This window comes from Dermacentor variabilis, chromosome 6 (genome assembly GCF_050947875.1).
Source record: "Dermacentor variabilis isolate Ectoservices chromosome 6, ASM5094787v1, whole genome shotgun sequence".
Classification (NCBI taxonomy): Eukaryota; Metazoa; Arthropoda; class Arachnida; order Ixodida; family Ixodidae; genus Dermacentor; species Dermacentor variabilis.
The window spans coordinates 72881555-72906915 of NC_134573.1; the positions used below are offsets into that span (position 1 = coordinate 72881555).

The 25361-nt window shown below is 46.4% G+C and overlaps 1 protein-coding gene across 1 annotated transcript; it reads left to right on the top strand.

Annotated features, from left to right (window-relative positions):
• Positions 1 to 6683: 6683 nt before the first annotated feature.
• Positions 6684 to 24062, top strand: LOC142586177 (uncharacterized). The gene is made up of 5 exons (XM_075697429.1): positions 6684 to 6850; positions 7792 to 7943; positions 8576 to 8643; positions 19863 to 19946; positions 23923 to 24062. The coding sequence occupies exons 1-5, from the start codon at positions 6755 to 6757 to the stop codon at positions 24060 to 24062; spliced, it is 540 nt and encodes a 179-aa protein (XP_075553544.1). The 5' UTR covers positions 6684 to 6754.
• Positions 24063 to 25361: the final 1299 nt, after the last annotated feature.

Below are 25361 nucleotides of genomic sequence, written 5' to 3' on the forward strand. Positions count from 1 at the left end.
GAATGGCATGACCTTGAACGCGTAGAGTCCGTCTGGCATAATGAAGGTGGTGCTTTTCGCGTCTCTCTCGTCGATTCTATTTGCGAGTAGCCAGACTTGAGATCCATCGACGAGAAGTATTTTGCTTTGTAGAGCCGATCTAATGCGTCGTCTATCCGTTGAAGGGGGTATACGTCCTTCGTAATCTTGTTATGTCGACATTAATCGACGCAGAGACGTAGGGTTCCGTCCTTTTTCTTCACCAACACTACAGGAGATGCCCACGGGCCTTTCGACGGCTGGAAGATGTCGTCGCGCAGCATTTTGTCGACTTGTTCTTATAGCTTCGCGTTCTCGCGTCCAAACTCGGTAAGGGCTCTGGCGGAGTGGTCGAGCACACTATTCGGTGATTATGCGATGCTTTGCGACTGGAGTTTGTCGAATACTCAATGACGTCGAATAGCAGCGTTTGTATCGTCGGAGCAGACTTCTGAGCTGTTGCTTCTTAAACATGGGGAGACTTGGATTTATGTCGAAGTCTTGTTCGGGGACTATGATCGTCGTGGTAGATGCGGCAGAATCCGAAAGGACAAAGGCATTACTGGTTTCCAGAATTTTCTCGATGTACGCGATCGTAGTGCCCTTGTTGATGTGTTTGAACTCCTGGCTGAAGTTTTTCAGCAACACTAATTTTTCCTCCGTGCAGTCGAGCGATCCCTCTTGCGACGCAAATATCATGGTCTAGCAATAGACTTCGGTCACCCTCGATCACACCTTCTACGTCGGCAGCTGTTTTGGTGCCGATGGAAATGACAATACTGGAGCGGGGAGGGATGCTGACTTGACTTTCAAGCCCGCTTAAGGCGTGGTGACTACGAAAGTTCTCCGGCGGTATCGCCCGATCTTCCGACAGCGTTATCGACTTCGACTTCAGGTCAATGATTGCGCCGTGTTGGTTCAGGAAGTCCATGCCGACATTGATGTCTCGTGAACACTGTTGGAGGATAACGAAGGCGGTAGGGTAAGTCTGGTTATGAACAGTAATTCTTGCCGTGCAGATTCCAGTCGGCGTGATGAGGTGTCCTCCTGTGGTCCGAATTTGAGGGCCTTCCCATGCAGTCTTAAGTTTCTTCAACTGGGGGCAATGGGCCCACTCATGACGGAGTAATCAGCTCCTGTGTCTACTAAGGCGGTGACTGCATGGCAGTCGAGACGTACTTCGAGGTAGATGGTTCTTTGTCTTGCGTTACAATTAGGTCTTGGCGTCGGATCACGGGTACGTCGCATTGGTCTGTGGCTGGTACGTGGCGTCGTCAGGTTGCCTTTCGCCGGCGTATTCTTTGCTTCCAGACTTTGTCAGGACGACGGCGTGTTGTTATGACGTCGAGGTAGTTTCTTCGGCGTCTCCGTCGGCAGCGGAGGATCTTCGTCAGTTCGACGAACAGCAACCGCACCTCCAGCGGTTGCTAATTTTAGTGTTCCGGATATGGGCTCACACAGCGGCCCCTGGCTGGGCCAGTGTATGGTATCGACCTGGTGAAGGCGAACGGGGCGGTCGTCGAGGATACCACTGAGTGATGGTGATGTAGTCGATATCGCGAGGTGGTTTGCCAGTTTGTGGTCGCGGCGCGTTAACGGCGAAACTTCGCAGTCCCATCTCCCGGTATGGGCACCGGCGGTACACATGGCCAGCTTCTCCGCAGTGATAGCAGAGCGGTCGGTGGTCGGGTTCTCGCCAAGTGTCTGTCTTCCTCGCGTAGGTGCGCTGGGCGACAGGTGGGCGACGGATGACGGAATTGCGTCGTTGTAGGGCCATGGCGCGGTTGCGTAGGGGGACCTTGACGGCGTGCGACGGCGGCGTATGTCATCGCTTCTGGCTGGTGCTGCCGTAATTGTGGTTGCACCTCAGAAACACCATGCGATGGCAGTACCTCTTTTTTCACGATGCGAGCCATCGAGGCCGCTTGAGACTGCGACGAAGGCAAGACCTTGCGCAGTTCTTCGTGCGCAATGGCCCTGATGGTCTCGCACAGATCGTCCGTGGCCAGTGATCGAATCCCTGCGTAGTTAGTAGAGTTCGTGTGGCGGTTGAATTGCCGGTTTCGCATTTCAAGTGTCTTATCGATGCAGGTGGCCTCGCGAAGGAACTCTTCTACGGTCTTCGGTGGGCATCGTATAGTTGCGCCGAAAAGTTCTTCCTTCACACCACGCATGAGTACGCTGACTTGTTGCAGGGTAAAGGGGGACGCTGGGGCAGCCATTGGGGTTGTCTTGGCCACGACCTTCTGTGTTGTCTCAGGAAGAAGTCCGTGCTCTGGGGGCAGTCCTTGCAGTCTGCGGCTACCACGTTAGTCTTGGGCGATGTTGGTTTTGTCCTTGGGCTTCGGGCTTGGATCGCGGCTTTTCGGGGGCGTTCGGTACATGGACGCACAAGCGCCTCCACCAGATGCCACGCGGCAGTGACGGTGAAGAGAGCACCCAAACTGGGAAAGACGAAACTAGCGTTTTATTGGGCGAACTTGTGCCCTCAAAAACAGGCTGCACTCAAAGAACGGCGACAATGGCGAACGCAGTCGGCGCTTCGTCGAAAATATGATCAGCGGGTCAAGCGCGTCGGCTTTTATACATCAGTCGTCGAATGTTCCAGAGTAATCGCTGGGACCCGCGTGCCTTCCACCAAGTGCTACATTATTATTCTACACGTGTCATCAGATTACACAAGGTTCTGTCGCAGACAGCGGATGGAACCATCGATAACATTCCAGAAATTTCCCATACATGCGGGCGCGTCCTACGCTGTGAGATAACATCTGTTAGGCGGTGAAACGTGTCACCCGATAAAGACAAACAAGCACACATGTCATTACCTAGAAAAACCAGGAAGGGATCAGGAGCGAGGAGAAAGGTGATATGAGCAAGGGACTGAGGCAGGGATGCCCTTTATCCCCACTGCTGTTTATGATGTACATGGTCAGGATGGAGAGGGCGCTAGAAGAAAATAATATCGGGTTTCATCTCTCATAGAAAGAGGCGGGTACAGTAGTAGAGCAACAGCTTCGAGGTTTACTTTATGTGGACGACATTGTGTTGCTAGCTAACAAGCAAATGACTTGCAACCTCTGGCTAATGTCTGTGGACAGGATGGCAAGAATTTAGATACGAAATTTAGTGTTAGAAATTCAGGTGTTATGGTATTTATTGAAAATAGTAAACAGACACTGGCAACACAGGGCCAGGAAATAGCTCGGCTAAGAGAATATAAATACCTTGGTGAATGGATAAACGAAGGCAATAGATATATGGAAACACAGGAAAAAGCAATAACAGTAAAGGGGAAGATAAATGTAGCCATCATGAAGCACAGAGCGCTAGGGCAAAACAGTAGGTACGAGGTGCCAAGGGGTATTTGGAATGGTGTAATGGTTCCGGGACTTACTTTTGGAAATGCGGTTGTTTGATTGAAATCAGGGGTACAATCAAGACTGGATGGGAACCAAAGGTCAATGGGTCACCTCGCATTGGGCGCTCACGGGAAGACTACAAACGAAACTGTGAAGGGTATATGGGGTGGACTAGTCTAGAAGTGACTGAAGCTCACAGTAAAATGTATTATGAGGAACCACCGAGGAATATGGAAGAAAGTAAATGGTCTGGGAGAGTGTTGAGGTATCTGTGGAGGAAAAACATTGATTCACTGTGGAGGAAAAGAACTAGGAAGTTTACCAGCATGTATGTGCTCTGTACGTTGGGCAACACAGCAACAAAGAACGTCAAGCGGAAAGTCAGAGAGGCTGAACTAATATCATGTGTGGCGGCAATGGAAAAGAAACCTGCCATGAGTAACTGCTTCAGAGGAAAAAAACAAAATAAGGAAAGAAACAATTTATGATATCTCAAGGGAACCTCATTACTTTTAGAAGCGAAATGAGAATGCCTTACATCGCGCACCTATACAGCGAGATGTAAAAAAGGAAGAAGAGATATGTGCTTGCTGCAGTGAAGCTAGGGAAACGATGAAGCAGGTTTTATTAGAACGTGAAGACATCTTTTGCCCAGCACTCGATTTAGGCACCACTGGCCTCCTTGAAGGCCTTGGGTTCAGTGAGGGCAGGGGAAGTAAGAGGCGGTTGGAAGATTGTTGGAAGAAAATTATGAAAATGACAAAATATGGAGAAGTACAAAGGCAGACTTCGCAATAGGGGGTCAGAAAATGTGGGTGTGGCAGTTCATAGTGGTTTCTTTTTTCTTTATTTTCTTTTTAGCTTGGGTATCTACATATGTCAATGCCCCATAAGTACATGAAAATCTGAATTTGCAATAAGGTCAACTTTTCAGCTGAATATTTCTGCAGACATCAACTGCACACTCAGGAAGAATCAGTGCGGGTGCCGCCGCATGGTACAAAGTTGGCGCATGCGCGTCTATAAAATTACGGGATTCATTGAAAATCTAGGGACAATCTGCAGGTTTTTGAGACATTCAATGTACATTATGGAAATCTCGCGTAACGGAAGTCCCTAGAAATTTCCTGCACCGAATTTGGTTGACACAAATATTGTGTCAATTTGGTAGCTGACACAAATATTGTGTAATTTTTCAAGACCGAGACATGTCCTGCGAAACAGGAATATAATTATAAGTCATAAGTTATAGATCTAATTGTTATAGTGATTTGCTAGTGCTACATTTAAGGCGTATTCGCTCTTTCCATGTAGGATTACTAGTTGATCACCCGCCCTGGTTGCTTAGTGGCTATGGTGTTGGGCTGCTAAGCACGAGGTCGCGGGATGGAATTCCCGCCACGACGGCCGCATTTCGATGGGGGTGAAAGGCGAAAACAACCGTGCACTTAGATTTAGGTGCATGTTTAAGAATCCAAGTGGTCGAAATTTCCGGAGTCCCCCACTGCGACGTGTCTCATGATCAGAAAGTGGTTTTAGCACGTAATTACTAGTTGATTGGAAATGCTCGTCGTCAGTTGTATTCCGTATGCAGTAAAAAAGTGTGGACACTTAATTGTGCTGGATATTCCGATAGTTGACACATTTACCCTTCAGGCTATTAGCAATTTATTGTACCTAACATGGAGTGTAAATAACTGCAGTGATGAGAGTAGACGTAGCTGAGTTGAATATTTTGAAGCAATTCTGACCATATCGCACAAGTCGAAATATCGGACACGAATGTCCCAAAGCGATAGTTGGTAAAGTTAGTCATGTGGTTTTTGCATCCTCTGTCGTTGTTATCATCATGTTTTCTTGCCGCATAATGTAGCCAAGAAGGAAAACTTTATTGGTACGCATGAATAATTCGTCCATACCAATTGAAGGCCCAAAAGGGGTGAGTAAGTGCGGGGCGCTAGCGATATTAGGAATCAGCAGCCTTCAGGAAGGAAGTTTTTCAGGTGCCTGCAAATATGACAACCCGTCTTCTTCGACAAATAGCTAATTCCAATGTACGCAGCAAAGCGCGTGTACTATGATCCAACCTGAGGTTTCTTCAGGAAAAGGCCGCACATAAGAAGGGGAAAATTCAAATATTTGCTTATTTCGAAACTAAACTATATCATGGCCCCTAAGCTATAGCAATATCACAGGGCTTTCACCTAAAAATAGAATAAAACAAGTTCCGGACAAGCTACATGTGTCCTTACATCCCTGTGCTGTAACAGCTGTGTTATTTTATGAATTTTTTGTAATACGATCCGTTTCTTCCTTTGCAAATGTCGCTCAGTTCAAGTCGTTTCTTTAAGCGTTCGTTTAGCCTCTCGGTAAATTCTTAATGGAAAATGTTTCTTGAGGTGAAGTTATCTTCTTGCAATTGCTTAATTTCACGTCCCCTTAGTTTTGCAGCAATATGCGCGTCGCCGAAAATCCTTATCACAGAGCGGTTCTAATAGGCAATGTTGTATGTATGCGCCCTCAACCTTGACGTGACTGTTATTCTGGAGGAAGCAGTAGGGGTCTGATGCCGACAGGGAGATAAGGGACCCGTCTAATATGCGAAGGTTGTGGGATCGTTCCCTGCCTGCGGCAAGTTGTCTTTTCATCCACTTTTATTTCCATTAATTGATTGTTTCCTTATTTCATTTATTAATCAGAAGTAATTTCCGCTATTCTGTGCTTGGTGTGAGTGTTTGATGGCTTCTCTTCATTTGACTGCTAAAAATCGGGCCCCTTGGTTAACCCCCTTTTCGTCTCGTTCTGTCAAGTATAAATAACTCATGCGAAACGCTCACTATATCGGTCAAAACAACGTTTTTCTGAGCCATGAACAACTCTGATTCTTTCTTTTTGATAAGACGTGTGTCCTTCATTGAGATAAACCAAACGGCTCGTTTTCAACCGCTTGTAAACTAATCTGACAGGTACATTTATTACATTTTTTTCACCGTGTGACCTTGTTAGGTCCACGACAATCAGACTTGCAGTAATTATAGATTAAAACTATATTATCTTCAATTCATTCACAATTTAGGCTTTTGACGTCCTATCTCTTGAAAAATACGTCGCCATCTGGTCAGTGCGACGCTGTTACAATAAACTTGAATTTCTTCCGGCTTACCTAGATAATGTATATAGCATTCTTTGATAACACAAAAATGTGTTTTCTTTTAAATGGGAACTCACTTACTCGCATGCCACTCACGTCTGCAATTTTTCTACAGAAAAACAATACGCCGTCAAGTCTCCATACTATGCAGGGCACAACATAGAGAATATAAGAGACGTTCAGCTGGAGGTTACCTTCAGCAGGCCCCCCTTCGCCAAAAAGCATGAAGCGCGTTAGCTTTCTGGCTGTTCTCGTCGTCACATTGCAGCTGTCGCTTGCACAAGCTCAGGCAACGGACGATGTTCCAGACAGCTTCAAGGTAAATATTCGCGCATGTACCGGTCGCACTGCGTGTTACAGAGTCTTCATTGTACTTCGCAAGGGTTGGCATCTGGCCGTGTCTTTTCGAAATCTTTTCTAGTGCTTAGCGCAGAAACATTAGAAGAGACGAACGAGTGAAGAGAGACACGCAAGCGCAACAAGCTTACTGTCGTAAACGCAACGCGGCGAGTGCGTAGCCGGAAATCCAAAAGTACATGTTGCTCCATCTTGTTGCTGTTTCTGTCAGCCTTAGTGAGAGAGACATAGAAAGATTAGTTTCTTACGAATTTTTAGTCCAAATGGTTGATATCCGTCTCAGCGTTTTTCTCAAGCCCCGGTATAATAAGGGCGCTAACTGATGATGCAGAGAAAAATTCCATTTTGCCTTTTCTTGGTAAAATCGAGATTAATACTCGTTACGACGGGCATACCTTAATTTTCTTTCACAAATGATACTCGGTATGTTATCACCTGTCTCGCACAGATGACCCACTCAAGTGGACATGTAAGCGATCTTTCATAAGGAGAAAATTTCAGAAATGAGCAAAATTGCCAACTGCTGTAGAAGGATTGAGTCGTGGGGTGAAGAAAACTGGCGGGCACTAGCGACCATGCTTCCGGCGGATACTGATTTGCACAAGCACCTTACTGGTGGAGGACTTGCATGCTCGCCATAATGGGTTTCGTTAGCTTGATGTGGTTGCAACTCCCGAAGAATAGAGCGCATAAGCTTCTTTTTCCGTATTTCCTGCTTTAATACAGAGGTAGTACAAGCATGGACAAATTAAGCATGTCGTTGCGTAAAACTGAGACAGCTCTCCAGTTTATTTCGCCTCGATTTTGAATTTCCAGCATACTTTTCAAGCTGCCACAAAAGAACATTGTTCATAACTTTCTAGAACAATTCACCGACATATACGTATCATTGTTTGTACGCAGGTCTTCCAAAACTTTCCATTCGCTGTCGCAGTCTCCGACCAGAACAACGACACCATATATGAATGCCTGACAGCGAAGAGACTATGGCTAATGCCAGAGGAAAAGGAGGGGCAATACGTTTGGCTTTTCGGAGGGCACGGTGGCACATCGAAGTGAGCTTAGCCTTCTCTCTGTGCAAGCGTGCATGTATGTGACAAGTTCATTTCGGCACGAAGCGATGTGTGCTCAACAAGAAGTCACCCAAGCAAATTCCCTAGCGCAATTACATTGGCGTATGCTTAGTTCAAGGGCTTCCTCAGCATGCCTTGTATCGTATCAAACGTTCAGATAAACACATTATAATAATTATGAATGTTTTCTAGAAAATAACAGCATCATTATGTAGAGGTTGTGAGCAAACCATGATGCAAGTCAACGGTGAGGCTCTCCACCAACTAGCCTGAAATAAAGATATTTACCTTGAATGCATGCTACAGTTACATTTTCGATCTCTAAATCAAGAATGAATGAAACATAGCTTCCGAGTGCGTTACTTCGTTAACAGGTACTTCTTCTCAGTCACATACTCTGCCATGTCACTAAACGAATGCGGGCACAAAGCTAGATTTTGATTTATTGAGGATTGGAGGAGGTATTACGACAATGCGGCTTGCATTATATTACCGCCACATCGAAGCAAATATTGTACTAGTAAAAGGAAGTGCTTTAAGTTTTCGTTGTATTCAGTAATATTTTGCTCCACAATGTGAATTTACATTTGTTACTCCTTGTAATTTGTTTGCAGACAAAAGGTTAACTTCTACGTATTCGAAGGAAGCAGCCCCGACACATTCCTCTTCTCATTGGGCCCAGGTATGAACCCAGTAGCTGCATAAATATTTTAATATTATTAACCAATGGAGCATACAAGACGCACTCTCTTGGGGCTGCCTGTCCGCCTGCCTGCCTGCCTGTCTGTCTTACTATGTCTCTAGCCGTTTTCCAGCAACCATACGCCTCTGGGTAGCACTTGTTAGAAAACATAGTGCGCCACGCAGCTGTGCTAAGGGGACCGAGATCGAAAGCAAGCGTGGAACTTGGCTCACTATGTACATGTCACACATCTTTAATTTGACATCGCAGCGCAAGACAGTTTTGAGAACTTAGAGCAGTATTTGCTCTTTACACGCCCAAAAATGGGCCAGTTTTGCCTCCCTTCTACGTATTCGAAGGAAGCAGCCCCGACACATTCCTCTTCTCATTGGGCCCAGGTATGAACCCAGTAGCTGCATAAATATTTTAATATTATTAACCAATGGAGCATACAAGACGCACTCTCTTGGGGCTGCCTGCCCGCCTGCCTGCCTGCCTGTCTGTCGTACTATGTCTCTAGCCGTTTTCCAGCAACCATACGCCTCTGGGTAGCACTTGTTAGAAAACATAGTGCGCCGCGCAGCTCTGCTAAGGGGACCGAGATCGAAAGCAAGCGTGGAACTTGGCTCACTATGTACATGTCACACATCTTTAATTTGACATCGCAGAGCAAGACAGTTTTGAGAACTTAGAGCAGTATTTGCTCTTCACACGCCCAAAAATAGGCCAGTTTTGCCTCCCTTGAAGGAAAAACGTTACAGGCAGTACCAATAATTGACGATTGCATAATTTGTCGGGAACCCTTTGTCAGGTGCATGTTGAAGGTTAGAAAAATGCAAGAAAGGAAGGTAGAGGCTCAAAATAGATAAGCAAGCAGCACAGGGCCCACATATGTGTTGAGTACTCTAGCGGTCAAATGAAACACGGGTGAATAGAGATAGAACGCTTTCGTTTACAGCGCAGATCCTGGGTGCCCGTTCCTACTTTGAGTATTGGCGTCCCTCGGCGTAACCGAGTGAGCGAGCGCGAGCGCCGCAGGGTTTGGATGACGGCGATAGCGAAGAGAGCATGAGGAGAAAAGCGGAGGAGGCCGAAAAAGCCATTAGGCCGAAAATGGTGCAGGGGTTATGGCGATAGCGTGACAAGGAAAGCGTAGTACTACGCAGGGCGTGATCTGCGGTGACGCCCGCTACGAAATGGCACCACAGTAGAACGCGTCGTCTGTTCACCGGTGAAGCCATCGATTAGGTACGCGGCAAGCGCATCCACCGATGCCGTATATGGAAACAAACCAGTGCATGAGCGCAGGTCTGTCTGCAGGTCTGCCTCGCGCGTTCTCTGGATTAGCGATACAGTGGCGCCAAGCTTCGCTCCGTTGGCAACGTGCCGCATCAAAGAGATTATGCGCGAAGCCCAATATGGTCCCACGTATGAGCTGCGCTCAGATTTCGCCCTAAGGAGTACCGTAGCCGGTGGTGATTTTTTTTAGCCGTCTTCGCCACATCGTGGAATGCAGTCAACCTTTGTGCTTCTTCTATGTATCTACGTGGCAGCCTATCTGAGGCGGAACGCTGCCTTGCGGTACGGCATCGGGGAGGAGTGGTCTGCCTTTTATTTTACGCTGTGGTTTTCGTTAGCACTATGTACAGCGTGATAATTTTTAGGTGTTATCGAATTTGTACGATCGCTTTTGTCGTATAGAACAAATATAGTCTTCTAGCCGGTCTTCTCGAAGAGGGGGACCTTAACTGTGCGCAAAATTGAAAGCCATAATCGACTGATTACGGAAAAAATCAACAATTGCATTTTCAATTATTACCTTATAGGGCAAATTGAAATACAAATACAAATTCTAGGCGCTCCGGTACAAGGCATGTCCAGTTGAAACTATCTCTTAGAATAACTCCAGTTTCGAGATAGTGATTCGCGAAACTTGCGAAGTAATTCCTAGGCGGTCAAGTTATTTTGGCGCTTTTATTCATAAAAGTGATTTTTTTTAAAGTCTCCATGGAACAACAGCGTCATTTTTCTGACAATATCATGTCGCTGATCTCGAAGCTAGTGCCATTGCAGATGGATTGCCGATGGATACGCCTTGCTGTGCTCACCTGGGTCAATTCTTATATTGCGATGTGTACCATAATGTAAACAGTTAGGAGGTTAAATGTATACTTCCCGAGAATTATTTCAATATGGTGTTTTCTATTTCTTCGGGAAAACAATCTTCGCCTCGTTAAAATTCCGAGCTAAAGGAGTGGAATTATGCTAGCTGCCCGGTGCGCCTTTTAATACTTCTGGGGCCCTAAAACGTAAGTCTATTACAAGGTGTTTTTATTATAATCTCCTGATGTCAAATTTGCGTAAGCGCCGACGCAAGCATTGCGCAGTGACCCGCAGTGTTGCTTGAAGAGCCCAGTCACACGGTGCCCTAGTTTATAGGAGGTGACTTTTCTTTCCTTTGAAAATAAATATTAGTGCAGACATTGAGTGGTTTTTTGTTTGTACTTGGCTCCCAGGAGGTGAAGAGCATGCTCAAGTGGAGAGAGTTTCGATGGGGCCGATCCAGCGCACTGAAATACATAACCGGATAAAGAGGGCGGTGTTGGCGGGTGCGATTCGTTCGCCTTCCCTTACTTAGCTTGTAGTGGGTGGTTGAAAATCGCGGCGGCGTGCAACGGAAGGCTAGGAATGCCGCCAGAACGGATCCTCAGCAGAGAAGAGTTGGCAGAGCGAGTTTGTGAACGTGCTGAAAGTGCTCGAAAACGTTACACGGCCAATAAAGAAGTTTTATTATTCGCAAATAAACGCAAGTTGTCCGGCAGGTGCAAGAAGCCAGTGCCTGAGCGATCGGCGGCTGCCATATTTTATTCCTTTTGGTGTAGGATGCTTGCGGCTATTCAGAAAGAAATTCAGTATTGTTCGGCACATCAATGCATCTTCAAACCTAAACGTCAATATTACGCGGCTAGATTTCGCGGTTTTGTGAAGTCGCGTCGCAGGCAGGGGAAGTGAGTGCAGCACAAAAACTTTAGACGAATCGCAGAGGGCTAATGGCGAAGAGTCGTCGAATCAGAAATAAAAACTTTTCTTTTGTTCAGTCCGACCATGCATAATCAGTGTGCACGGGTCATATCAGATGGGGAGCTATTGCGGTTTTCATGACGTCGCGGGGCAGTCATGCGAAGCGGGGGGAATGGCCCAAGAATGTTTTTGACCAATCGCGGAGGGCGGATTGCAAAATTGGAATAGAAAAGTTTTGAATAGGGGCGCTAAAACTTCAAGCAATTCCAAACTTTTCTATTCCAATTCTGCAATCAGCCCACCGCGATGGGTCAAAAACTTCTTTGGACCACCCCACTTCACCTGTCTGTCACGCGACGTCACGAAAACCGCGATAGCTCCCCATCTGATATCACGTGCACACACTGATTATGCATAACTTGACCGAACAAAAGAAATATAATTATTTCTGATTCGACGCCTCTTCGCCATTAGCCCTCGGCTATTGGTGAAAAGCTTTAGGGCTGCACGCACTTCACGCGACGTCACAAAACCGCAAAAACTTACCGCGTCAAAGTGACGCTTACGCGTTAAAGATGCAGTAATATGCCGAACAAAAGCGAATTTTTTACTGAATACCCGCAGGCTGCCCCGTTCCGAAAAGAATAAAAGATGGCTGCCGCCGATGGCTCCGACACTAGCTACTCGCCCCTGCGGGAAAGCATGGGTTTATTTGCGTGTAATAAAACTTCTTGTGTGGCCATTTAACGTTTTAGAGAACTTTCACCACGTTTACGACTTCGTTCTGCCAACTCTTTATTGTTGAGGATCCTTTTTAGCGTCATTCTTAAGCTTCCGTTGCATGCCGTCGCGATTGTCGACGAGCCACCGGAAGCTAAGTAAGAGAAAGCGGACCAATCCCAGACGCCGGCACGACCCTCTTCATCCGGTTATTGATATTAGTGGCTCGGCGCCATGGAATCCCTTTCTACTTGAGCATGCTCCTCGCGTCTTGTGAGCCAATTAGATAAGACAAGCCGCACAGTGCAGGCAATGCTGTTCGTTTTTCAAGCAAAAAAAAAGTGTCCCCCATGAACGAGGGGAGCATTTGATTGGTTTGTTCAGACAACCCTGCGGGTGACCGCCCGATGCTTGCGTCGGCGGTTACGCAAATTTGACGTCAGGAGATTGGAATAGAAACATATTGGAATAGTTTTACGTTATACGGCCCAACTTTATATTACGTGGTTTTACGTGCCAAAACCACTTTCTGATTATGAGGCACGCCATAGTGGAGGATTCCGGAAATTTTGTCCAGCTGGGGTTTTTTATAACGTTCACCGAAATCTAAGCCCACGGGTGTTTTCTTATTTAGCCCCCATCGAAATGCGGCCAGCGTGGCCTGGATTAGATCCCGTGACCTCGTGCTCAGAAGCCCAGCACCATAGCCACTAAGCAGCCACGGGGAGTTTGGAATAGCTTTACGTTATAGCTTCCCTGTAGAGCTTCAAAACTATCACCGCGTGTAGTGCGCATCTTGACAAGATTTCTTGGTTTGCCGTCCCTTTGTTGACTTCTATATATATATGAGGTTCTGTCACGAACACATAAGCTTGTACACTCCTAACTTATCTAGTAATATCCAGAGGAGCTTATGTGCCAATAACAGCCTAGGAACATGTCGACGCCGGGGTGAGATGGCGATGTTATGCGGTTAATCTCGCCTTTTCCTTAGTGACGCCGAGGTCAGTTGCCAAAATTTTAGCAGACGATCCTGTACTACTGATATTCAACGTTACTGAAATGGGCTGCAATTTTCCGCTCCCACAACAGTCTCTCCCAGAGAGGTAAACGTTACATCTATAGCTGATAACATGCATGCAGCACTCTAGGCATTGTAATGACTTCGGCTGGGGACCCGAGTACGTGTTGCTGAATTCAAGAGCTGGGACTGTGCACAGAGTGTCTGTTTCCATCTCTTGGACAAGTCTTGACAAATCCCACTTTTATTTCGTGGAAGTGCGGGGTAACCTTGAAAACTGCAACTACGAAGCCGGACGCTGCGCATTGCTACAACCATGCCTGACGATACCACGCAAGAACACATCCCACAGGCTCTAGCGGTCATCGTTTCTGGTGTGTTGCGCCAGCATGATCCCAACATCTTTAGCGACACCGATGTTCATGGCGTGGAGGATTGGTTTTCATCTTACGCACGGGTGAGCCAACACAACAAGAAGGACGTCCACACTGAGTGGCACAACGAGCTTTTTTGCTTTCCCTGCATCTCGAACCTCTTATTCCGAAGCCACAAACACGATTTTGCCACATGGAGTACATTCAAGACAAGTTTTGTTCGGGCGCCCCCTGTGCTCAAGCTTCGCGCTGAAGAACGCTTAGGTGGGCGCGCGCAACATCACGGTAATATTACAATCAACTTACAATCAAGATCTCATTTACTTGTGTAAGCCCGTGAATCCGTCAATGGCACAAGAAGTCATGATAAAGAAAGCACTTTATGAAAGGCTTGACGAGGACGCCTTTCAAATATTGTTAGCGAAGGATCCACGTACCGTTGCTGAAGTTACCAATTTGTGACAAAGTTCTGATGACTTGCGGAAACAACGCATCTAAGCACGGCGCCCAACACCCGCCGAAGATTCGCTAGTTGCATTGGTTATTCGCGGCAACCAGTGACACCGTACAGCCTGAGGAGCTCGCGTGACAGCTCCCTTTTTTGCGAGCACGGCGAAGCCTACCCACTATTTGGCTCCAGTGATCCGACAGATGATTGAAGCGCAAGTGCGAAAGCTACTTATCCATGTCAACGGCTCCAATGGCCGCATCTCAGACGTATGCTGAATCCGCTGTACGGGTGCCTCGCCTGCCAGTTCTCTCTCCTCCGCCTTTGCCTCGACAGCCAGCGGCTCCTTCTTTCAGTGCATAGCATCAGGGAGGAATCCGTGGCTCACTGCTCACAACCACCCAATATGGTATGCCTGTGGCACACCCGGCCATGTACAGCGCTTGTGCCACCGTCGTTTCCCGGCCTTCACGGGCACCTTGCGAGCCTGTAGCTACGGCTCCCAGCCATTTCGTATGCCTCAACAGCAAGAACCAGAAGTCTACGGTACAGATGACATATCAGCTGCAGATTCACAGACTGTTGGTGCTCGTCTCTCGCCTTCCCCTCATCGCCACCCTTTTCACCCACGCGTCCTAGGCCCAATGCTAGTACTTCTGAAGTGGAAAACTAGTTTCCGAAGTTGCAGAGGCACAAACTGCGTCGTAGTCGGAACTTAAAAGTCCTGTATTTTCCCCGGCTAACCTTAATGAAGTGCTCGTTGATGCTATCAAATCTTTCGCGCTCGTCGATATAGGTTCTGCAGTATCCGTGAATAGTGCAAACGTTTCGCGCTAAATAGCTAAAGTGACCATGACGCCTTCGGTATTACTGCTGAAAACTGCAAGAGCAGGACAAGTTGAACCATTTGGTATGGGCACGGCCAGAGTGCTTATTCATGACATTTTGTATTTGATTCAATTGTGTTTGCTAATTCTTTGCTCCCGCATAGGGATACTCAGTTGATATTTCCTGTCGTTCTATTACATCGTCATTTACTGTCCACGTCCCAAGGCCCAGTTCTCTGTTCTGTGTGAAATGCCATATGAAGCTTGCAAGTTCGTGATGATAGCAGCATATTTGGAGCGTCCGATATTGACGTTCCTCAACCACTGTGCTGCCTTTGTCCTGATTTCACGTGCGTCGCTGGCCTTCACAACGACCTTGTTCATACCCGCGGCCATCTTCAGTCAGTGTCAGCATATATTGTTTCCGTTCGCTCTCCTCAAGTTCGCCATGGTGCTGCAGAAAGACTGGTTACTAACACGCATTCGTGCACTTTGGTTTACACTCCGGAAAACTATTGGAACCACAGAGACTGTGGACGCTGGCCTTATTGTGACTGTTGCGGACAGCCTCGCTACTGCCAACGTAACAGCATCGGTGACCCATGTACCGTTTGTCCTGATATAACCGGATGTTTTTGACGCGCTATTAACGTGCTAGCGTTGATGCCTTGGTGTTGCAGAAAATTCACGTCAGCGCGGCACGGCCCACGTCCTGCGTCAACCGTTGTTTCGGCAAGAATTGTTCCGAACCATGAAAACCTAATCACGCATATCCGAACACGCAGACCCTCTGTATGGCCAAACAAATGATTGAACTAATTGAATTTTTCAAAGCAAAATACGTCTGAAAAATCGTGAAGGATCACTTAAACACAACCTAGGGACATAATAGCGTCGGATTGTAATTTGAATACACGAGAAAACATATTTCTGTTACGCGGAAACTCAAACACCAACCGCTTTTCCAGCGTTTCAACCATTCATAGACTGGTCCCGGCGTCGGAGGTTTAAGAGGCTACGGAGCGCCCCGACCCGTTCCTTGCAACACATTCCGATAGCGATCGGCTCCGCCGCATCGCGACCCACGCAAAAGGCTGCATTTCTACCAGAAAGCTCCCCTTCGTGCATAGCCTTTGCTACCAGGGTTTCCCAGTAGACATTACGACTACATAAGCTGCAGTTACCGGGAGGCGTGGGAAATAGTAAGGCTTCTTTGAATGCTATCGCGTTCCACTCTTAAAGTTGACGCTGAAGCATCCTCCAAATTTTTGCCGATGATTTCAATTCTACACAACGTGAGTGACTTAATGCACTTCTAAAATGATTTTCACGCATTTTATGATTCCAAACAATCGTCATTAGGCCGGACAATCACCGTCTCTCACGAAGCTTGCACGGTAGATAACGCACCGCACACTAGCATCCGTACCGCGTGTCATTCTCCAAGCATTGTCTGACCACCGTGAAAGTTTAGGACATGCTTCAACATGGCCCCATCTATAGCTGCGGTAGGCAACATTTTAACGCAGATGCGCCCTCCAGATCCCTCATGTGATCGGACAAAGTGCCGCCCTCATCAAGTATGTGTGCCGTTGCTATACCTACTATAACTAACAAGCCTTCCGAACACAGAAAAGATACGTGCATACGGCAGTCTCATGAAGTTCTCGTCACTTCTACAACGCCTACATGCCCTACCGCCCTTCGTCGCCAAATCATCCATTTCTTGCTACGGGACGCCCTCTTGTACCGATGAAGCTATCAGCCACATCGTCGCAAATGGCTGCGACTCATCTCTCGCCATTTGCGGTCAGCCATTGCACGTGTTTTCACACCGACCCGCAACAAGCTCATACTGGCGTCCTGTGAACTTACGAACGGCTCCGCCAATTTGACCACGGGCACGAGACGTATTCTCATATCCGCAAATACATTCGATCCTGTAGAGCGTCTCACCGATCGATGCAAGATAGCTTGTACGACAGGCCCACTGCAAATTTTAGCGTGTTCGGCATCTCCTTTTCACCTTTATTGACTTTAAGGACCGTCATAGACCCCATCTATACACTGATAATGGAAATCTTTGCATTAGTGTCATAGTAGACCATCTGACAAGAAACGCCGAAACTGCTGATCTTCTTTCGGCTTCCCTTTGAGAAGTCGCCGCATTCATTTTACGGCGTTTTATCTCACGACACGGGGCGTCGCGGGAATCGCTCAGCGACTGACCCCGTCTCTTCTTGTCGAATGCTATTAATGAGCTACACGCAGCGTGGCGCACTATTCACTGCAACACTGCGCCGTATCATCCACCGACTAAGGTCTAACGGAACGGTTGAACCGCATTCTTGGTGGTATGCTCCCAATGTGCGTTGTGTCTAACCATTACGATTGGGATGACGTCCTCCCTTATCTCATGCACGCGTGTAATGCCACCACTCAGGCGATCACAGGCTTCTCACCATTTGTTCTTCGCAATTGTCGTGAACCCTCCTCTACTCTTAACAGCATCCTCCCGTGTCAACTGGATGCCTTCGAGTTCAATTCTTTTTTAGAAGTTTTTCGGCATGCCGAAGAGTTCCGTTAGCTTGCTCGCATTCAAATCAGATACCCAAGGCATCCAAAAAGACCACCGCGTCCACAGTCTGCCTGTAGCATTCTTCGTCGAGGATGCTTGCGTGTGGTTTTGGTTGCCGTTCCATTCTCCAGGCCTTAGTCCAAATCTTGCGCCTAAATATAATGGTGTCAAATTCATCGCCAAGTGCACAACGCCTCTGAACAATGAGGTAGAAATGGTGGCCCCATCATCGGACATGCAGCACCCCGGTGGTGGGACGGCTCATATCAGCGGCATAAAACCGTATCACCACCTCCTCATCGCGTCTTAATCATAGGTCCCCAGGATGGCTCATCTTCGTCAAGGGAGACATTGCAGTGGAGAATACTCATCCAGAGCAGTAGGCACTGCCATCGCTTCGGTGCCAAACCTGATTTCATGTTGATGATTGCAAGAGCTAGATATGGTTGATTCAGAACCTTTTTCGGTCCCTTGAACTAATTTTAGTAAACCCGTCTTTCACGTGTAATAATGCAAAATATTTTGGACGTGTTCATCGTAATTTGCTGCAACGATGACCTGGATATTTTCTAACCGTTTTTTTAGCAATCCAGGAGATTGTGCAACGTAGAAGCCTGGTTCCTAAGATTGCCAACCGTCCCGAATTTAGAGGACAGTCCTCATCTTTGAGCGAATTCCCTGATTCCAGTGTAAACCCAGTCGGGTAGGCCAAGTATCCTTCTTGAATATTTTTCTTTCTGGATAACCATAGAAAAATTCCGTTTTCATTGTATAACGCCTGATAGCATTCCTGTGCATTATTCTCTTTCATCTTTTGTGGCACTGTCGCCAACATGAAGATGGTTTCGTTATTGTCGTAGTCCTTGTATTCACTCTACCTCTATCGGTTTTTGTACGCCTTTGATGTGAACGCCCCTGATGCCAATATGGGCGTGTGCCACTGGCCCTGTGCTGCTTGCACTACGGGGTGTGTGTGCGAAGGTGCGTGCCCAGTGGGCCCTCGGTATGCGCCGCTCTTGAACGAACCTGTTGGACACCCACCTGGGTCACTGTTTGTCACAACAACCAAAAGCTTGCTGTCCACTTGACATCAATGAGCAACACGTGGCTAAATCATTAGCTGTTCGCTGTACAGCAAGTTCTATGCTTAAGAAAACCATTCCATTCCGAATCATGTATGCTTCGCTATACGTAAATGTCAATTTTCTTCTTAAATTTATTTCAGCTTGATGCATGACACTACACCAGAACATTTAAATATGATGTGAAACGAACGGATGAAAGAAGAATATAAGAATACACACCTGCCCTGTGAAAGACAAGTTGGAGTAGCGTCAAATTGGCGCTGACGCGTTTTTTGTATCAACTTCTATACGTTATCATTACCTGGCTTCACCTTCTTCTTCACGTTGCATGCTCATCGTGTTTTTTCCAAAGAAGGTCATCGGTCGACATTTGGCATCTTAGGTTAGAGAATAAATTAGTGCAAAAAGCTTCGCTGTATTGTGACATTTTATTGCAACGCCATAGGCGCAACACAAAACCAACTGTGCTACCGTCGCATGTAGTTAATCGACCCGCGACCGCAGCATAGTGGCTACAGAGTGTTGCTGTTGAGCTCGAGGTCATGGGTTCGACATAGGCGGCAGAGGCCGCCTGTTGATGGACATGAAACGCATAAACATATATGCACACATGCTAAGGTGCATTTTAAAGACCTCCAGGCCTTCAACGTAATCTGGGAACTGGCGTGCCTTAAAATATTATAAGATGCGTGTTTGGTCTGCCTAAACTCGACGTTTGCAGTACTTAAGTTAATAAAAGTGCACGAATAATGATTACCTCAAGAAAAATATACATATGTTCATGAGGAGAACCTTCCAAATTAGAAAAGAAAACCTAGCCACTACAAACAACCTTATTCTTTGGGTATATGCTCCGACGTGAGTGCAGCGGCTAAAAGAGAGTCCGCCTTTTATGGTCGACCGATTGTGTTCATTACACGAGGATTTCTGGCCGCATACCTAAAGCTATATTTCTGCAGACTAATTTGCATATTTTTAGGCCAACTAGCTCGTAATTATACCAACTCATTTGGCTCCTCGGAATGTTATATGAATATTTCACCGGCTTGAGCGACTAGGTTTAGTGCTGTAGGATACTAAACATAACGAGTGTTTGCAGTATAATGAAATGCAACCTCCCTCACCCGGGGTCTTGTTTTCTTCAGACGTGCCACCCACGGACGAGGCGAAGTTTTACTACGCCGACTATGACAACTGCGTTGTCCTCGACATCCCTTACAATGGACGCCGTGAGTACACTAAGAAAGGATGTTCCCGTTTCGGCAGAAGACAGGTCCGGATTTATTTCTGAACTAAAATTACTTGCAATGCAGACCAAAGTGAATCACAGGAAGTTGGAGATCTTATATGGTGAAGAATGGATGAAAATCAAAGCCTTCCCTGTTGAAAAAATAGCATATTCCCATATATAATGTCTCCATGGGGGGGGGGGGGGGGGATACACCACCCCTAAAAGCGCATCTACGGCCATTATCAAAAGAGACATGTCCGGTATGATAGCCACGTCTCGAAGACAGGTCAATCAAAAGGTAAAGAATTGACTGTGACAGGTAGCAAATCATTTATGTCGACGAGACAGCGATTGCATGCACGAGAAATCAAAATGTCTAATGAATTATTACCATAATCACAATAATTACCTATTTAAGAACTACTTTATGGGACTTGTTTAAGTCCGCATGGCCAGAGTTCCTGCTGACATTAAAGCGGACGGAGCACACAGCGTTTTGACAGCTGGCGTGTTTGAGCCTACCAATGAGCCTCAGGAATCACTCGTCTATTTCTGAAATATCCTTTCCCCAATGAGACCTTCTGGAGCATCCTCACTGTTAATATCCGCTACGGTTTAGCAGCAATGAGTAGCTATGATGCATATGTGAAAACCCGTACAGTCCTCCTTCGAAACCAGTTATACTGTTGACTTTGGCAAGTATTCAAATGATTATATGTCGAAACATTGCTCGACAACGTCGTTCGTTGTACAATGTTTACGCGCACGAATGAAATAGATCCAGTTAGCAACATAACCATCACTACCGCGGGAACCACACTTGAGGAGCTGTGTTAACCCCCGGCTGTCGGTCGCGCGAGCGTCCGAAACAGTAATCAATCTTCAGTTGTAGATATTTATCTTAAGGAGCCCACTATACAATCATGTAGCATAACCACGAGAGGTTTCCTTGAGGCGTGGGACGCAAGTAGTTTTATTGGCGGTATCGTCCACAAACGATCGCTTGCTAACTAAATAACAAGCATGGTGTCAGCGCGAACTGGAAACACAACACACTCGATGACCGCGGAGAGTCGCTGTAAAACGCTTGCGTGAGGAAACGCAGCAGCAGCAGCAGTGGGCGAAATGATCTTCGTGCTGTCTATCGCATCGACACAAAATCAGTGGCGAGGTCACACAGCTCCCACAAAGCTACGATCCGCCGACGCACCTTGACTCTGTGCACAACAGAGATCGCTCTCAATAAACGGCAAGGCGCGATTGCGCAGCCGCCACACGCGTAGTTGCAACCGGAATAGGACGCCGCCCACCCTTCCTCCCCTCCCCCAGGTGCCTCGCAAAGTTGAGTACCACGCATGCCACGCAAGACTGCGCGCTTTCTCTACTATTCGGTTCTTTTGGCGAGGGCGAGATTGAGCCGCGACCGTCGTCTACCCTCGCACGTTGTCACTGTCACAAACAGCGTAGGGTGTACGGTCATGGTGTTATCGCATTTGGATTTGATACGGAACATCATGACAACGGTAGAAATTCGCTTCAAGTGTCCATTTATTTCCTATCGCGATAGTATTTTTATAACAATTGGATCAATGATGTTACGGGTTTCCCTAAGGTTGGCCGTGCACGAGCTCTCCTGCGTTTCAGTTCTTCCCCCTATTGAGGAGTTTTTCCAAGTCGTGCTGGAAATTCTCAGTTTCCACTGCCTTTGTTTGAGTAGAAACCGATTAATTCAAAACTGCACGATGCACGCTGGCATGCACGATGGCAAGACATGCAAGCAGGGTCATGTAGGCTTGCAGTATCTAAAGAGGAGGAGAGCTGGGAAGAGTTCGCTCATAAAGGACTGTAATCTTCTTAGGAGCCTTAGGAAAGTCATTTATGTTTCTTCACAGTTGACTGCTGGGTTCGTTGCGTCAGAAGCCTAGTCAAGCGTGCATACCCTCACCTCCTGCACCAGCGCCATGAGAATAAAGTATTTATATGATGATGATAACGGTGGTATTTCTGATGGGCGAGTACACGTTGTATGGCGGGGGGAGCAGACACAAAAGTTAGTTATATTTGTGTGGGGAACCTGGTTTCAGTCAGTCGCCCATGTTGTTAATGGTATATTCGAGTGATGTTATTATAGCTCTCTAAACACTGAGCAATTCAGCGCTTCTGCTAACATTGGGGGCTACCGGTGATGATGAGGAATCAGAAGCGTAACATCCATGCTTCGTTCTCCCCTATATTATGGTTAAAACAATTTTCAGCCATTATCAAAGTAAGGCCAGAGATTTCTGAAACAACCACTCGAATAGGACACAAATTATCGCTCGGCGGAAGACATTCCTGCCTGTATTCAAACTTTCTAGAATAATGTCGCCGATTCTAAAGTGAAAGCAACCTTCTTCATCTAGATTACGTGCAAGCGCGAACAGTCGCGCACACTCGGATGGTACATGATCAAAAGTGGTCACGCTATATTTTATGGTTTGTCGCGTAAAAACAGCTATGGCTTTTCGCCACCGCATCACATTTCGAAGACCAACAACTGCGCTCAAAACTATCTTTTCGTTTCAGTGTTATTTCTGATCCTGATCACAATATCTCGCAACAAAGAGTTTCGTTTCTTGCAGGTGATCACTTGTCTGGATTTCTGCCATAATCACATCGTGAAAATATGCATTTCCCTCTCGGTGCCTTCCCTCAAGGCTTCGTTGTCCTCATAATTAATTTATTTTTCCTTTACTAACTTTCCTTCTTCTCAAATGCCTTGAAGAGCAGTTAACACATATTAAGAGGTGCCATTTACATGTCTCGTTGCTTGTTTGGCCACTCTTGATGATTTCAAGAAACCATGTTCCTGTGGACCTCTGCATCGTCTACCGCAAATAGGCATAGTGCGAAACAGTAACTCTAGCGTTGGCACCGTCTAGTTTGGCTCGTGCATTTCCTACTAAATTTCGTGAAATTTTCCTTCGACGTGACATCGTCAAATGAAAAACGGCTTGATTTATCAAAGGCATTCTTACGATTTTTGTATTCCATATCACTAGCCTGAGAACCAAAAATAAACTAACTTAGATGCGTCATAACGTGCTAATGCTGCTGTTGCAAAGGGACTACTTGTTTACATGCACTTTCTGACAGAAAATCAGACATTCGCATCTGTGCCGCTAAAATAGCTAGCGTTGCAAGATGGCCACATATTGTGAATAGAAGTTAGTTAAATCAACCTTCCCATCGCAGCAACGTAAAACCTCTTGTATCTTTGTTGCCAGGAAGATTGGCGGATACATTAGTGAGTGTATTTCACCTAATCTTATTGACCTTATCAAGCCAGCACACAATGAAGCTAAAGAAAGCATCGGGGAAATTAACTGTCGTATACATTGTAATGTCGAAAATAGTGGAGTGATGGGAGATCAAAGCGGAGGAAAAAACTAGTCGCCGGTGGAAACAGAACCCACAACCTCCGCATCGCGCATACGTTGCACTACCAATTTGGCTACGGCAATCGGCATCGATGCGTCCTCTAACTTGTGCATTTGTGTATACTAGATCTATAGCACTACAAGTGTAAGCGAACGCCACTCAGGGCCAAGGGGAGCGGATGTGGAACACCCTTTGTTGCCCAATGGCATCACGTAACAAGTGAGCTTAGGAGAGCAAGCTCGTGGCTAATAAACCATTGCATGCTACCTCTTTCGCAGTGCAAAGCGCCTGCAATGCGGGGGTTGTGGATTCGCATCCCAGAGGCGAGACATTATCTTTGCATCCACTTTCATTTCCCTTTGACTCATTATTTTCTACATTACAATTTGAACTACAGGTAATTTCCTTGATGCTTTCCTTGACTTCGTTGTCTATTTGTTGTCGTGTTTACCAACATCAAGCCCCTCTTTTCTCCTTCTTTGCCAGATTAATGTTCTTGGCGTTCATCAAGTGTAATTGTAAATACACGCGTCACGAACGGCTTCCTCTTTCAGAATGCATCCTGTGGACGAAAGAAACAGCCAAAGATGCGGTGCCCCCAAAATGCGTGGAGGAGTTCATGAAGTATTGTGGCGTCGGCGCCCCACTTTACAGCGATGACCTTTGCAGTGGTGATGAAGTCGCCGAATGGTGATGTATGTTGAGCAGCAAGACTAGTGGCGAGAATACACTTTTCGAAAGTGGATTGACATTGACTTTTCTATCTACCGTGATGCAGTCACATATTTACAACAAATATTCCTAGATATCTTGAGCTGAAGAATCGCAAGATAACAAAGCATGCAATTCTGCGCCCAATAGTTCGCTGCACTCAGCCGAAGGAAGCGCTTTATAAAAGGATGCGAGATTAGCAAATCTGAAGCTGTAACCCAAAACGAGTGAATTATGCGAGCTAGAAATCAAATTTAATATTCAGTACCTTTAAAATAGTCTTTATATATAACACAGTGTGCCTTACCCATAATAAACGTTAATGTTTATATCGTCGCTAGGCACACTGTTAGCAATTTTTATAAAAAGCTTGCACATATCAAGCATTGACTAATAAAATTTCAAGTAGTACATTGGCAAAAGTGATTCAGTTTGTTCGGGTACACGGCATTCTTCACGCAATGTAAATAGTGGCTTTCTATAAGCGAAAATGCCGCTTGATTGTAATATGGCCGCTGAGATTCAATTCATAACGAATTTGGTATAATTTTATGTAAAGTTCTCAACGCAAAAAAGAAAAGCTGTTCGCAAAAGGTTGGATGTACACTCATAGCTGTTAATCCAATTCAATAAGCTCATTCGATAGAGAAATATTTGGTTTATTTATCGATATTATGAAATTATGGAACATTTTTGCGAAGTGATTTATCTATGCGACGCCTCTCGTCTAGCTTTTCTGTGCTCTGTTATGGCCCATTAATTTGGATCAGTTGCAGTCTTACTGCGCATGTACCAGAGCCAGATCCTCGCAACTCAAGTATTACGTGTGTAATGAATAAAGGAAGATAATGACATCCCGATTATCATAACGAGCGGGCTCCACGAGATTTATATTATTTGGGGTTTTACGTGCCAAAACCACTTTCTGATTATGAGGCACGCCGTAGTGGAGGACTCCGGAAATTTTGACCACCTGGGGTTCTTTAACGTGCACCTAAATCTAAGCACACGGGTGTTTTCGCATTTCGCCCCCATCGAAATGCGGCCGCCGTGGCCGGGATTCGATCCCGCGACCTCGTGCTCAGCAGCCCAACACCATAGCCACTGAGCAACCACGGCGGGTGGGCTCCACGAGATCCGAGCTCGAACACTACCATCTTGTGCTCCCGACCTACTGTACCGAGCTACCGCCCGTTTGTTGGACTCGTCCAATAAACCTCCTTACACGTGTATTAGCATATGCCTTCTCCAGTTGGCGAAAAATTATGCATTACGTGCGTAC